The sequence below is a fragment of the Cetorhinus maximus genome, chromosome 7 (assembly GCF_964194155.1).
Source record: "Cetorhinus maximus chromosome 7, sCetMax3.hap1.1, whole genome shotgun sequence".
Classification (NCBI taxonomy): Eukaryota; Metazoa; Chordata; class Chondrichthyes; order Lamniformes; family Cetorhinidae; genus Cetorhinus; species Cetorhinus maximus.
In genome coordinates, this window is record NC_135885.1 from 142262620 (window position 1) to 142278295 (window position 15676).

Below are 15676 nucleotides of genomic sequence, written 5' to 3' on the forward strand. Positions count from 1 at the left end.
AGGGAAGCAAATAGAATGTTGGCCCTTATTTCAAAGGGAATGGAGCATAAAAATAGGGAAGTCTTGCTAAAGCTATACAAGGCACTAGTTAGACTATATCTGGAATACTTTGAACAGTTTTAGTTGAGTAGGTTGGGCCTGTACTCATTGGAGTTTAAAAGAATGAGAGGCAACCTTATTGAAACATCAGATTCTTAAGAGGTTTGACAGGATAGATGCTGAGAGAATGTTTCCCCTTGTGGGAGAGTCTAGGACCAGAGGGTATAATCTCAGAGTAAGGGATCGTCCATTTAAGACAAATGAGGAGGAATTTCTTCTCTTGAGGGTAGTGAGTCTGTGGAATTGTTTACTGTAGAGGGCTGTAGAAGCTGGGTCGTTAAGTATATTCAAAGCTGAGATAGACAGATTTTTAATCAGCAAGGGAATTGAGGGTTATGGGGAAAAGGCAGGAAAGTAGAGTTGAGGATTATCAGATCAGCCATGATCTAATTCAATGGCGGAGCAGACTCGATGGTTCAAATGGCCTCCTTCTGTTCCTACATCTGTAAATAATTATTTTTTTTTGGACTGTGACTTTAAAAACTACCATGGCTGCAATTGAAAGACATGTTCACTGGAGCAGGATAAGGAATATCTACAATGTTGCTATCCTGGAACAGAGGGTGCCATAAAGGAACAGGGCAGTGCCGGAAAGGAGTTCTGGTCTAAGGGGAACTGCCTGACGACAGCATTTTAATTGGCTTGTGACCAGGGTTCTGTGTGGTAACAGTGCAGGAAGAACAGCTCCTAGCCTGCAAAGAGGGAAGACCTGGAACCTCTCTCTTGTGTTTGTAAGATTCCAACAATTCTGCCATAATAGCTAGCTGGCTATCCCTCACATCTCTGTAACCTGCTTTCTCTGAAAACCCCTGTCAAGAGGAGAAGGGGGAAAATCGCCAGTAGAGACATTGAAAAGCAAGTGAAGTTAATTTTTAACAGCTTTCTTAATAACTTTATTTTCTCTTGTTTTAACTTAGCAATGCTGTTGCTGGTGAAAGTGCCCTGGACAGGATAGCCTGTGGCCTCGGTGGTAAAGTAGTGCTTCCACTGATAAAAGAACACATCATGCAGATGTTACAAAACCGTGAGTATGGTGCATTCAGTGATTTTTAAATTGCTTCGCAGTAAGTTATCTATCTTGGTCAAATCCATTTTTACAAAATTTATTACCCCAATAAATCTAATCTCAGATTTTCTTCAGTTAAGTTCGTAATGTGTTTAACAAATTCGTAAGATACTGCCTCAATGGAAAAGCAAACATTGCTGAGTAAGGGCCTGTAGTCCAAACTCTAGGACCTCTTGAAAGTTAGTTTCAAAGCTAACTTGAGTGATTGCCTGTCCATCTCTTAGCAAGAATACAATGGAATGCTTGATCAACATCCCATCCACCATCTTAAACATTCACTCACTCCACCACCGCCGACACAGTGGCAGCCGTGTACCATCTACAAGATGCATTGCAGCAACTCACCAAGACTCCTTTAACAGCACCTTCCAAACCTGCAACCTTTACCTAGAAGGACAAGGGCAGCAGACACATGGGAACACCACAGCCTGCGTGTTTCTCTCACACACCATCCTGACTTGGAACTATATCGCCGTTCCTTCACTGTTGTTAAGGTCAAAATCCTAGAACTCCCTTCCTAACAGCATTGTGGATGTACCTGCACCAGATAAACCGCAGCAATTCAAGAAGGTGGCTTACCACCACCACCTCAAGGACAATTAGAGATGAGAAACAAATGCTGGCCTTGCTAGTGATGTCACAGTCAATGAGAAAAGTTTAAAATAAACCTGGAAGGGCAAGAAAGGCAACATATTTCAAGCACCATCAAAGAAGCTTCACTGATATTTTGTTGAGATATCTATGGCCCTTGGTGATCTCAACATAAAAAACTGTTTGTGCTGTTGTAACACGAGAAGGTTTGTGCTGTTGTAACACGAGAAGGGATCCTAGATTCAGGGCAGCCCTCGGCATTCATCTTGGATTGAAACCTAATGTCATTTTACATTTGCGATTGAGGGAATTAAGTAGAATGCGCAATGCCGGTTTCTATACAATTTGGCAGTATTTTGGCTGTAATCTGCAGATTATACCAGATACACACACATTAATTAGGTAGTGTTAATTGAATATGATTTATTTCACTTGGGGATAACTTCCCTGCTGCATTCGCCATGGCAACACCTCGACCAGTCAGTCAACCTGCCAACCAGTCACACTCATCTCGTACAATAGATTGGTGTTCCCTTTTTAATTTGGTATTCTTATGATTCTGGTCAGTACAAGATGAAGAGCTTCAATGGCATGTCTCTTTTGACAGTAAACTTAAGTTAATTTAATTAATTTAAAAGAATCCTGCCACGTGATGTGGTGTTTGGTTTGGAAGTAGTTAGCAGCTAACTTTCTAACTCTGCTACTTGTGCTTAGCTCCTATAATCAATGACACCAAATCATTGCCGTATATCCGACAAAACACTCTGCTCACCAGAAAGCCAAACCCATGATGAATGAGTGCAAATCATCATCTTCATTCCGTCAGATTTTCATGCAAGTCCAAATATCCATTTCTTTTGTTTTTAAAAACGAAAATATGCTGGAAATATATAGCAGCACCTGTGAAAAGCAGAGATGGTTTTGTATTTCAGGTTTATATCAAAAATGGAAAATTCTGGTAGCACCTTGGAAGAACCATGGAAATTAGGTCCCTGCTGTCTCCGGTGCACTGTCGCCTGTTTTGGCAGGGGCACTTTATATTTCTAATTGGCAGAAAAATCAGGGTTCTGAAAGTGTGCGTCAGCTGCATGTGTTATACAAGCACTAGCACAGGTATTATTCACTGTATTCAAACAGTCTTCATGTGCAAACCTTACCTCTGTTAATTTCTGTTGGCTCATAGTTACTGCAAACTAATTTTTTCCCAGTCCCGTGTATTGTATTCCCAGTTTACCATACCTCTGAAAGTTATTCATCCTGAACCCTTATGTGACCACCTGCCCTTCAAATTATTGTCCTGTTGCTTTAGCCTCAGTGGGATGTGAAGTTATGGAAGCTACTTTAATTCTCAGGTTATCCAGCGCTTGAAATTCAGTATTACTTGTGGGACTGTTGTTCTAACTGTGATCCTATTTCCAATGTTGCTCATCTGTGGAATTCAGCCCTTGAGTGAATCATTTATATGTGCCTTGGAAGAGTGCAATGTTGTGCTTGTCAACAAGTTGCCATCTGTTGTGGTTCATGGCTTAACTTCGGAATATTTTTCCACGAATCCATTTTTGTCAAGGGGCCATTAAAAGAGCTGCCGGCATTTATGCTACAGCCAACATTACTAAAATAGATATCTGGCCATTACTGTTTTTGTGCCTTGCAGTATGCGGAAGGGCATTGACATGTTATGACATTGACTACAATTAAAGTACTTCAGCGTTGGTGGCTGTGTCCCCTTCCTCATAGCCCCTAAGCTCTGGAATTCCATCTCTAAACCTCTCCTCCACTCTGCTCCTTTTAAGATGGGCCTTAAAACCTTCTTTTTGACCAAGTCCTTAGTCATTTGTCCTAATACCACCTTTGACACACTCAATTTTTGTTTGACTGCACTCTTTTGAGGTACCTTAGGATGGCTTCTGACATTGAAGTTACTGTAATTATGTATTTTAACACAAATTGTGATGTTTCCTTGCAGCTGACTGGAAATACAGGCACGCGGGCTTGATGGCCTTGTCTGCTATTGGGGAAGGTTGTCATCAGCAAATGGAAGGGATCCTCAATGAGATTGTGAATTTCGTCTTGCTATTTCTTCAAGATCCAGTAAGTGAAATAAATTATATTGTTTCAGTGTGATAAATGTCCTGTCAATGGCCTGCACTTTGCATGTGAAGGCTGGCCATTTCACTGAGATGCTGCCACCTGTGACCCAGTATGAGTCAGCTACTTCTGTTGAGATTGGATTGAGAAAGAATGACATTGGAACACCCGGTGGTCTTGAGTTTGGTAAAATGGAAAAAAATGGTCACTTTGAGCAGTCTTCAGTACATCTGATTGATAAACCTGTTATATTCCTAATTATATACTGATGCAATGGTTTTATACAGTTAATTTTGACTATTCTACAAATTGAAACCCTTACATTTTTTTATGATGGACTGCAGGAATATTACTGAATTTGAAGTGTAATATCCTTTTGATTTCATTTTAGCACCCAAGAGTGAGATATGCAGCTTGTAATGCAGTAGGCCAGATGGCCACAGACTTTGCTCCAACCTTCCAAAGAAAGTTTCATGACAAAGTAAGCATCTTTTTTTTGGAATATGAACCTCTGACTGTTCACCTTTGTAAAGCAATAGGAAGATCTTGTACTTTTACTTGAAATCGTTAACGATTCTTGCTAATATAATGGCAGCTGACAATCTGACTGTTTTGCCTTTAGTTCTTGTTCAGATCTTCATCTTTTTAGATTTTGAGGTTATGACTGAAAATTACAATTGGTTTCTATTCTGTCTGGCTTTTCTGAGAAATTCGTAGAAGCCCCAATGTAGTCGGAGCGAAACAGAAATCAGTTTGGGGTAGTAGTATTTATTTTGTTTCAAACAGGTCATTTCAGCTCTCTTACAAACCATGGAAGATCAGGCTAACCCACGCGTTCAAGCTCATGCTGCTGCTGCTCTTATTAATTTCACTGAAGATTGCCCCAAATCGCTGCTGCTCCCATACCTCGATAATCTAGTAAATCACCTGCACGTTATCATGGTGGCTAAATTACAGGAGGTGAGTTATTTCGATACTTCGCTATCCATTTTTGTTTAGTCCACTTCAGTCTTTATACACATTACTGGCTAAACTTCATTGCAAAGCATAACCCTTTTTAAATATTGTCCTGTCTTATCACTAGTACGCAGCCAAATTTTTGAGTCAGTTAAGAATAAGATTTGTCATTGAGATAGAGATAAGGGGAATATTCTTTGATTGATGGAATGTGACAAGTGGTGTTTGTTGGGGATCAGCTTTTCACCATGTATTTATTTATTAATGACTAATATTAATGTTCCCGGAGAGCAGTGGAGGTTGGGTCATTGAGGATATTTAAGGGTGAGTTAGACAGATTTTTTGATTGACAAGAGAGTCAAGGATTATTGGGTGGGGTGGGAAAACAGACAGGAAAGTGAAGCTAAGGCCACAATCAGATCAGCAATGATCTTATTAACTGGTGGAGCAACTCGAGGGGCCAAATGGACTACTGCTCCTATTTCTTATGTTCTTATTTATTGATTACTTGCATGAAGGAATGAAAAGTTGTGTATCCAAGTTTGCAGATGGTTTCTAGTTAGAAACAAGTTCATTTGTACAGGTAGTTACAAAGGAATATAGACAGACTAAGTGACTGGGCAAAAGTGTGGCAGATGGAGTTCAATGTGGGGAAATGAGATAATGCATAATGAAGGAAAAACAGAAAAGACAAATCGGAACATTTTTGAAAAATGGCAAGAGACTACAAACTGTCGGACCAAAGGGGTCCTGGTGCTGTGGTACAAAAATCAACAAAAACTAGTGTAAAGGTGCAGAAGTAATCAAAAATGATAATGAAATGTTAGGCTTTGCCTCAAGAGGCTTGGAATGCTAAAGGGAGGAAACTTTATTCAATTTTAGACTCTTGATCAGACCCCATCTGAGAACTGAGTTCAGTTTTGGGCAAAGCACCACAGGAGGAATAAATTGTCCTTTTGAGGGGGTACAGTGCAGATTCAGCTGACGGATAAGGGAGTATAAAGGTTACGTTGAGAGGATAGGTTGCACAAACTTGTATTCCTGTGAATTTAGACGGTTGAGGGCTGATGTAGTTGAAGTGGTTAAGATGGTAAATGGATTTGGTGGGGTAGTTAGAGAGAAACTGTTTCCCCTAGTGGGTGAATCCCAAACAACGGGGCACAATCTTAAAATTAGATCTAGGCTGTTGAAAAGAGAAAGCAGGAAGCAGTTTTTCTCACAAAGGGGAGTGGAAATGTGTAATTTGCTTTTCTAAAAGACTGGATGCTGGGCTTCAATTGAAATTTTCACAGCTGCAATCAGCAGATTTTATTTTTTGAGTAAGGGTGTTAAGGGATTTGGATCAAAAGGTGGATATATAAAGATAAGATACTGTTATACCATGATCTAATTGAATGGTGGAACAGGCTTGAGGGGCTGAATGGCCTCCTGTTCCTATGTGCCTAGAGACCTTGAGATGAAAACGTTTTGTTTGCTTATTCACCATTATCCACGTGTATCAAGACTGCAGGGATACTGTATACGTTGATGTTTTGTTCTCCCTTAAGCTCGTGCAGAAAGGGACTAAGCTGGTGTTGGAGCAGGTTGTGACATCCATTGCTTCTGTGGCTGATACTGCAGAGGAGAAATTTGTCCCATATTACGACCTGTTCATGCCATCATTGAAGCACATCGTGGAAAACGGAGTACAGAAAGAGCTCCGGCTCCTGAGAGGGAAAACCATTGAGTGCATCAGCCTGATAGGCCTCGCTGTCGGTAAAGATAAGGTAACCACAGTTCATTAAAAGCTTCGGAGCTATTCCAGGTTTCAGCATTGGTGTTCATTCCACTAACTCCAGTCGTGTTTTATAGTTCATGCAAGACGCCTCGGATGTGATGCAGTTGCTTCTAAAAACCCAAACTGATTCCAGTGAATTGGAGGATGATGACCCACAGGTATGTTGGCTTGTTTTGCAACCCTTTGTGACAATGAGGATTTGGTGTTTTGAGTGCTCAGTGACAATCTGTAAGGAGTCACTTTCTATTGTAAATTGTATTGCTGCAGATATGACCTTCCCGATGAAATGGCCTGGCAGGTTTTTCTGGTTTCTATGAATTGACCCATCTTTTAATTGTTAAAGATCCTTGTATTCTTAATTTCATTGTTTTTTTTTTTAAAAAAGCTTATGTTCTTCCTGAGTGTCTCTGGGTTGAGGATTTATGCATGTTAATTGCTCTCTCTATAAACGTTGCTGACTGTGCCAGTGTACATGTAAAGCAGAAGTTAAATCCTCAGACTGTGCTGATCATAGCTAGCGGCAACTGTTGGGGGAGTAGGGAAAGGGGGACAGTCAGGCATCTGCTACTGTTGTTTGCCATTCATCAGAGTAGCTGGGAGAGTGATCTTGGGTGAGAATGTAGTTTTGGAAGACGTTGCAGCCTTTGCCGATACAAAATTAGCTTGCTAATATATGACTGAATCTTTTAAGCAGCAGTTGCTAGATCAAGGACCAAGAGTATCTATGGATCTGAATGAGAGGAAATTGGATGAGCGATAGTTGTCTTTTTAAAACAGCAAGAACATCGGCCATTCTTTCTCTGAGGCAAAACCTGTTCATTGGCTGCCACCTGTACTGCAAGAGTCTTTTGGCTCAGCGTTTCTCTGCCAGCCCTTCTAAAGAGCTATGAAGTTCGCCCTCTTGAATCCATACACTTTCCTTTTCCAGTTCCCTTTTGAAAGTTACTCATAGTATCTTCACAGTGCAGAAGGAGGCCATTCGGCCTGTCAAGTCTGCACTGTCTCTCTGAAAGAGCACTCCACCTGGTCCCACTCCCCTGCCTTGTCCTTGTAAACTTGCACATTCTCTCTTTTCAGGTAGCAGTCCAATTCTGTTTTGAATACCCTGATCGAACCTGTCTCCACCATTCTTTCAGGAAGTTTGTTTCAGACTCCAACCACCCTCTGGGTGAAAAAAATTTTCTTCTCATCACATTTACTCCTTTTGCCAATTATTTTGAATCTGTGCCCTCTAGTTCTGGATATCCTCTTGAGTGGGAACAGTTTCTCACTATTTACCCTGTCCATACCCCTCAGGATCTCGACTACCTCGATCAAGTCTCCTCTCAGCCTTCTTTTCTCCAAGGGTAACAGTTCCAAACTCTCCAATCTACCCTCATAGCAACAGTTCTTCATCCTGGGAATCATTCTTGTGAACCTCTTCTGTACTCTCTCCAGTGCAATTGAGTCTGCTTCGCTATCCCGATCATTGTAACTCACTCCATAAGAAGAAAATAAAAACACTCTCCTCAACTCTCTGTTTTTAGCTCATTATATTAAATTTGTGCTTTCTGGTACTGACCCTCCTGTCAGTGAAAAGCCTTTGAAGTGGGTTTATTCATATGGAACGGTTCTCTTTTAACTGACTAAAAGAAATGTTCGCTTAGCTACACAGTGCCAGATCAGAACGACAATGTGCAGTGGTTCTGTCTACAGTAACCTAAACTCATAATGTCAAACTGTTTAATATTGATGGTCTTTTCCATAATGAGAATGGAACGAGGAAACTTAATTTTCAGCATGATCCCACTTGCCATGGGCACAGTAGTATAGTGGTTATGTTACTGGACTGGTAATCCAGAGACATGAGTTCAATTTCCACCATATGGTGGGGGAATTTAAATTCAGTTAATTGAATAAGGATGTGTACTGGGATTGTCATGAAAAGCCCACCTGGTTTGCTAATGCCTTTTGGGTAAAAGAAACCTGCCGTCCTTACCTGGTCTGGCCTATGTGTGACTCCAGACCCAAAGCGGATGTGTTTGCCTCTTAGCTGTCCTCCAAAACGGCTGAGCAAACCAGTCAGTTGTGTCAAAAATGGCTACGCAAAGCTATAATCCACGTGGACTTAGCGGTTCAAGAAGCCAGCTCACCACAACCTTCTCGAGGCCAATTAGGGATGGGCAGTATGAATGCTGGCCTTGCCAGCAACGCCCACATCCCATGAATTATATTTAAAGGAGAGAGTTGGAATGTCTTAGATGGAAGAATTTGACAGCATTGCTGATGCTTGATAAGTACTACATCAATAATCCACACTTTTGCAGAATATCAATTTCTCTACTGTTTAAAAAAAAAAATTGGAAATCCAATTTCAAACTAAAATAATTTTCAATTCTTTCTCTAATTACATGTTTTTCATATTGTTACTGTTAAACAAACACATTTTCTTCAATATTCTGTAAATAAATCTTGATTTAGACTTGTGTAAACTTAAAGAACCACACATGCCTCTCTGAATATTGCTGTAAACTGTTCATATTAAATGTTAGCTCTGAAAAGGATCGATAAGAGATTTTGAAATTCAGGCTGTCAATTGAGCTAATTTTCTGTTTCTCATATAGATATCTTATATGATCTCTGCTTGGGCAAGAATGTGTAAGATCCTTGGTAAGGAGTTCCAGCAGTATCTTCCTGTTGTTATGGGGCCACTGATGAAGACTGCTTCGATTAAGCCTGAAGTGGCCCTCCTAGACAGTAAGTACCAGTGGATGCACATGAGCCCATCTCCCTGCCCTCACCCATTCTACGTGGGAATGTTGTGAGCTGTTTGTTGAAAATAGGCTATCAACCAATTAACTACTGTCTTTAGTGTTTTTCTATCCAGTAAACCATAACTCCACTTGACTTTTTTTGAGTAATTGTGATAGCGTTTTGAGCAAAAAGATATAAATATTTTGTAATAAATTAAGCACTGAAACAGGCCATTCAGCCCAACATAGTGTATGCCGATTATATTTAATAGCTGTTTACTTTAACTTCTTTATAAAACAATTTATTTGTGCCTGAACTGCCCTGGTGAATATTATCCCAAGGCTCAGGTTGAGACAAATTGTGGCTCTCCTGAAGCCTACTGGGTAAGATCACTTAATGGTTTTAGAACCAATCCTGCAAATCAAAAGATCCCAAGCTAACTCTGCCTCTGAGCAAATCACCTAGACTTATTGCTGTCACACTGCAAGGACTGTCAGTTTATTCATGTTTGCTGCATGAAGGATTGGATTTGATAGTTAATTTTAGCCCGCAGATAGCGGAGTTACACATGGGCCAGTTCGGTGAGATATTGAATGGTTGTGGGTACACGTGGACCTGGACCCATGCACGCTTATGCGGCTTTCCTTCAGGCAAGCGCAAGAGGCATTGGAACAGAAAGGAGGGAGGTATATTCAGCATTATCGACTCTGACGTCACATAGATTCCAGCCCAATGCAAGCATTGGGTGCCAAACCTATTTTTAAAGCTATAGTCTTATTTTTAGTTGAAATTTTATAAAAAACATATGCACCTCCAGAAAAACTGCCGTTCAATGACACTGAAATGCTCTGTTTCACGCACTGCATTGCACTGATGCAATGCTCTGTTGGAAGAACAAGACCATTGTTTAAAGGGGATAGATTTTTTAACAAGTTGACTAGGAAGGAATTCTCAAAGGCAGAAGATATTAGTTTTCACTCAAAAATAGACAGGTGGGGCAACAGTTGGTTCAAGGGTTGCTCGAAATAGAGAATAATTTCATATAGGACAGTTTAGTTTACAGTAGGTTGCGGTTACCATTAAACTTGTACTTTCTTCAAAATGCAGACGTGACCATACAGTTTCCTAATCAAGCAGCTATGATGTTTGGGCGCAGACTGTGTGTCCTCTAGGCCGTGCTAAGCTTTTGCAAAATTGCTGAAAATCAACCTGTACCTTTTTGGAATGGAAGTCACGCTCCCAGAAGGAACCTGCTGTTCACTCTGTTTCAAAAACTGGCCAAGTTGGGTTCCTCCCTCCCAGCAGGATTTGTTCACTTGTGAATTCGGTTCACACATTAGTGATTTGTAGAAATAGAAGGTACATAAACCCTTTCTGCTGGTTTTCAGTGCGCCTTTGGTCATCACCTTGAAAGTTGCTATGACTTAGTGGGAAAAGGTTTTGAGTCCATCCCGCAGAAAATCTGCTCAGAATTATGGTGTCAGTGGGTCGCACTCAAGTCAGAGTCAGAAGGTCGTGGGTTCAGTTCTCGTTCCAGAGACTTAAGCAGCCAATTGGCTGCCGTGTGCCCGACATTAAACCAGTGACTACGCTTCAAAAGTGGAGTGCAAGTGGAATAAAATGCCGTGTCTACATTATTGCACAGTAGCAAATTGTTATCCCTTTAGATTTCTGCAGTGTGTGTTATTGGCTGTGATGAACTTTCGGAGATACTGAGGGCGTGAAAAGTACTCTAGAAATCCAAGTCTTTATAAAATAGTCACTAGCTCGATTAGGATAAGTAGAAAAATCATCTGACCTGGGTTTAATGGCCCACAAATTGAAGTTTTGACAGCACTGTCACATTAGTATTTTTTAAATGTACAAGAATGTTTCCAGGAATAGTTTGTGTTTAAGTAGCATCTCTAACCTACTGCTGCCCCTAGGTCTCTGCGCTTCTCCAATTCTTGCCTCTTGTGCTTCCCCGCACAATTTCATCCTCCCCACCATTGTCAACGTGGCCTCAGCTACCCAGGTCCTGACACCTGGAATTACCCCCTCGACTCCTCCCAAAATCCCTCCCCTTTACAAAGCTCCTTTAAAACCCACTTCTTTGACTAAGCTTTTGATTGCCTGTCCTAATATTTCCCTGCATTGCTTGGTGTCATATTTTGTTTGAGCACACTCCTTGGGATGATTTTTTTTTACTGAAAGCAAAGTTGTTGAGCACGATGAATAAAGTACATTTTAATTTTTTTTTTATTAGCACAAGATATGGAGAACATGAGTGAGGATGATGGCTGGGAATTCGTAAACCTTGGTGATCAACAGAGCTTTGGAATCAAAACCGCAGGGTTAGAGGAGAAAGCAACGGCTTGTCAAATGTTGGTGAGTGGTAGTTTGGCTTTGATTAATGCAGCCCACATTAAACTTTCGTTTTAAGCAAAATGTTTCAGAGCCTGGTGTGCAATTTCTTGAAAGATTTAACATCAGGTTTAGATCACTTGAACAATGCTGTGTCTACATTATTGCACTGTAGCAAATTGATTCACACAGTGAGTGTTATTTAAAATACAGGCCTTTAAAAGCAAACCCAGGTTTCTGTTTTTTTTAAGGAGTGTAGTTATAATTTTTTTTTTCTTCATTTATGGGATGTGGGCGTCGCTGGCCAGGCCAGCATTTATTACCCATCCCTCTTTGCTCCCTAGTTCAGAAGGCATTTTAAGAGTCAACCACATTGCTGTGGGTATGGAGTCACATGTAGGCCAGACCGGGTAAGGACAGCAGATTTCCTTCCCTAAAGGACATCAGTGAACCAGATGGATTTTTACAACAATCGACAATGGTTTCATGGTCATCATTAGACTTTTAATTCCAGATTTTTTTTATTGAATTTAAATTCCACCACCTGTGGGATTCGAACCCGGGTCCCCAGAGCATTACTCTGGATTACTAGTCCAGCGACAATACCACTATGCCATCACCTCCCCAGCATTTAAAAATGCTGAGGCTATAAAGCTGATTTAGAACGTTGGAAGATTCCACGAACTCTGGCTGAAATATAGGCCTCCTGTAAGGAAAGTAGAAATGTGTGTTTAACACTGTTGGACATATCCAAACGGTCAGGCAGTAAATGGACTGCACGGGTGTACAAGATCAGGACGCTCCCCAACACCCCCCTCCCAAACTTATCAAAATAACTGAATGCTGGAAATAATCAGTAGGTCAGACAGTATCTATGAAGAGAGAAAGTTAATGTTTCAGGTAATAAATTGTTAACTCTGTTTCTCTCTCCACAGATGCTGCCAGTCCTGCTGAGTATTTCCAGCATTTTCTGTTTTTTTAATTCAGATTTCCAGCATCTGGAGTATTTTGCTTTGTTATAATATTTCGGGTCTGTTATGGTACAACTGATGGTAAATGCTGAGCTGCTCAAATCCCAAAGGGAAACTTGAAACAACTGCCACAACTGTTTTGCAATTTGTATATATTTCGAGATGCGTGCCTTGAATTCAATAGTAATACCACCAAGTCTTATAGGTTTCTTACAAAACTAAATTAAACCTTTAATAAATAAAATAAGTTATGTTAAGCACATACATAAGTTTACAAATTACTACTATGATAACTCCTAGCTGTCCTAGTTTATGTAACTCCCAGTTACACCTTAAGGCAACAGTAAAACAACATAGATTTAAACAGACCAGGCAAAGCACACACCCTGGACAGTCGAATTTCACACTTGGGTTAGATCTTAAAATGCCTGCCCTTACCAACAACCTTTGCTCATTTGTACATATTTTCCCCTTTGAATGCAAATTCCCATTGCTTCACTATGTCTTTGGACTTTACCCTTCTAATAATAAAAATCTATCATAGTACTAATTTTACCAGTAATCTTTGGGAAAAATAAACACGCTGATTCTTAACTTCTTCTGGCTAGGTGTAACATTTCACCCCCTCTTTTGAAGTCAGGCTACTCTGGTTTATTTAAAAATGCAAATGTTCCCTTTACACTTCACATTGTAAAACTTCCCCCGTGTTTACCCACTTAGCATTTCAAACCTAGTTTATCCTCTTACATCAAAGCCTTCAGACCAGCTGTTTGTAATTTAATTAAAATCTTTCTTCCCCCTCCTCCCCCCCCCAGGAGTGATGAATTAACAAAAGGAAGGGTGGCTCAAAGCAAAAAGGAATGATTATTGGAATAAATAAAGAAACAAAAGATGTTTTCAAAGGGGGTGTAAGTAGTAACAGCACGATTGTCACCAGCAGCTGCTCTCTGTGGAGAATAATGGGGTTGGAGGCTAGGATCTAAAGTTGTTGAACTTGGTGTTGACACTGGAAGGCTGTACAGTGCTTCAATGAAAGACGAGCTGCCTTTCTAGAGCTTCTGTTGAGCTTCATTGGGATAACGTAAGAGACCAAGGGCAGAATAAGAGTGGGACGGACGAGGATCTCTGCTGGGCAGGGGGACACACTACAGTCAGCCTGGGTCTTGAGAAGGGGGGAACCATCTTACATGTTTCCCAATTCTGATGGCATTCCGGAACCCACTGTAGATGCATATGCTGGCCAGTACTGCTAGAAAAGTGCCCGAGGATATCAGCAAGGAAAGAATTTTAAGCCCGGATATCTCTCACTTTTTAACACCACATCTTGCTAAACTTGAGAGTACCGTTTCAACAGGCGAGACGGTAGCGTAGAGGTAATGTCACTGGACTAATAATCCAAGGTAAAAGCAAAACACTGCAGATTCTGGAAATATGAAATAAAAGCAGAAAATGCTGGAAAAACTCAGCAGGTCTAGCAGCATCTGTGGAGAGAGAAACAGAGTTAATGTTTTGAGTCTGTATGACTCTTCAAGAGCTCTGAGGAAGGGTCATACAGACTTGAAATGTTAACTCTGTTTCTCTCTCCACAGATACTGCTAGACCTGCTGAGCTTTTCCAGCATTTTCTGTTTTTGTTGTAGTAATCCAAAGGCCCAGGCTAATGCTTTGGGGACACTGGTTCAAATCCCACCATGACAGCTGATGGAATTTAAATTCAATTAACAATAAAATCTGGAACTGAAAACTAGTAATGGTGACCATGAAACTATCATCGATTGTCATTAGTGAACCAGATGGGTTTTTTTTAATGCCCTTTAGGAAAGGAAATCTGCCATCCTTACCTGGTCTGATCTACGTGTGACTCGAGACCCACAGCAATGTGGTTGAATCTTAAACTGCCATTTGCAATGACATGGTAAGCTATTCAGCTCAAGGGCAATTAGTGATGGGCAATAAATGTTGGGCCTTGCCAGTGATGCTCTCATCCCATGAAAGAACCAAAAAAAAAAATTGATTATTGCGATATTGAGTGCTGTGCTGGGAAAGATCCACATGCGAGAGTCTGGCTAGGGTTTCAAGGCCTTTCACCGTCTGAAAATTGTTGATCCCACCTCCCCTAACAAAGGCTCTGAATGGTAACGTGGTGGAAAATTGCAAGTATTACCAAGTGATAACATTGAGCTTTGACTCTCTCCAGCCAGAAAGTTGCCATTAGTTTGGAATTTCTGTAGATACTTAACTAATTGCTGGATCCACGTGTCCAGTTAAATATTTAGACCAATGCCAACCAACCAGATGCTATTGCATCTTTCAGCAATCCTATTGGCAAATCAACATTGCTATCATTACATTCGCCCACCTCATAATATTTCTGAAGAAGGGTCATACGGACTCGAAACGTTAACTGTGTTTCTCTCTCCACAGATGCTGCTGGACCTGCTGAGTTTTTCCGGCATTTTCTGTTTTTGTTTCATAATATATCTGATTCATTTAATTGAGGTGACAAGTCAGGTTTTTCTTTTTTAAAAGTATTAGTTCATAATTTGAACCAGAATTTTTAAAAAGTAGTGAATGTGTGTTCTGGTAATGATTTGAATTCTTCCCACTGATTTAACTGTACAAACAAATTGTGATTTCTGTGCCTAGGTCTGTTATGCGAAAGAGCTAAAGGAAGGGTTTGCTGAGTACACTGAGCAAGTGGTGAAACTGATGGTGCCGCTTCTTAAGTTTTATTTTCACGACGATATCCTTTCTTTTAAAGCTTGTTTGTAATTATCTTTCTGATTTCTATTTGGCTGCTGCGATTCCTACATTTCAACAGTGACTACACTTCAAAGAGTACTTAATTGGCTGGCTGTAAAGTGCTTTGGAGACGTCCAGTAGTCATCAGAAGCGCTATATAAATGCAAGTCTTTCTTTCTTATTGTATGAAAACTGTCAAAAATCTAGCGTGTCAATATTGAAGCAAATAATGACAAGCTAGCTTTATAACATGCCCATTTTAAATGGGTTAATGGCCCTCTAACAAAATGAAGGGGAAAGTCTTGTTCCT

At 40.5% G+C, this 15676-nt stretch overlaps 1 protein-coding gene across 1 annotated transcript in view; it reads left to right on the top strand.

Annotated features, from left to right (window-relative positions):
* kpnb3 (karyopherin (importin) beta 3) overlaps window positions 1-15676 on the top strand; it is a 61378-nt gene that overhangs the window by 31664 nt on the left and 14038 nt on the right. Inside the window, exons 10-18 of the mRNA XM_078546026.1 lie at window positions 1017-1123; window positions 3723-3847; window positions 4236-4325; window positions 4631-4804; window positions 6349-6567; window positions 6653-6736; window positions 9182-9314; window positions 11557-11678; window positions 15271-15367. Of these exons, the coding sequence (XP_078402152.1) occupies window positions 1017-1123; window positions 3723-3847; window positions 4236-4325; window positions 4631-4804; window positions 6349-6567; window positions 6653-6736; window positions 9182-9314; window positions 11557-11678; window positions 15271-15367 (1151 nt within the window). The remainder of the gene's footprint in view (window positions 1-1016; window positions 1124-3722; window positions 3848-4235; window positions 4326-4630; window positions 4805-6348; window positions 6568-6652; window positions 6737-9181; window positions 9315-11556; window positions 11679-15270; window positions 15368-15676) is intronic.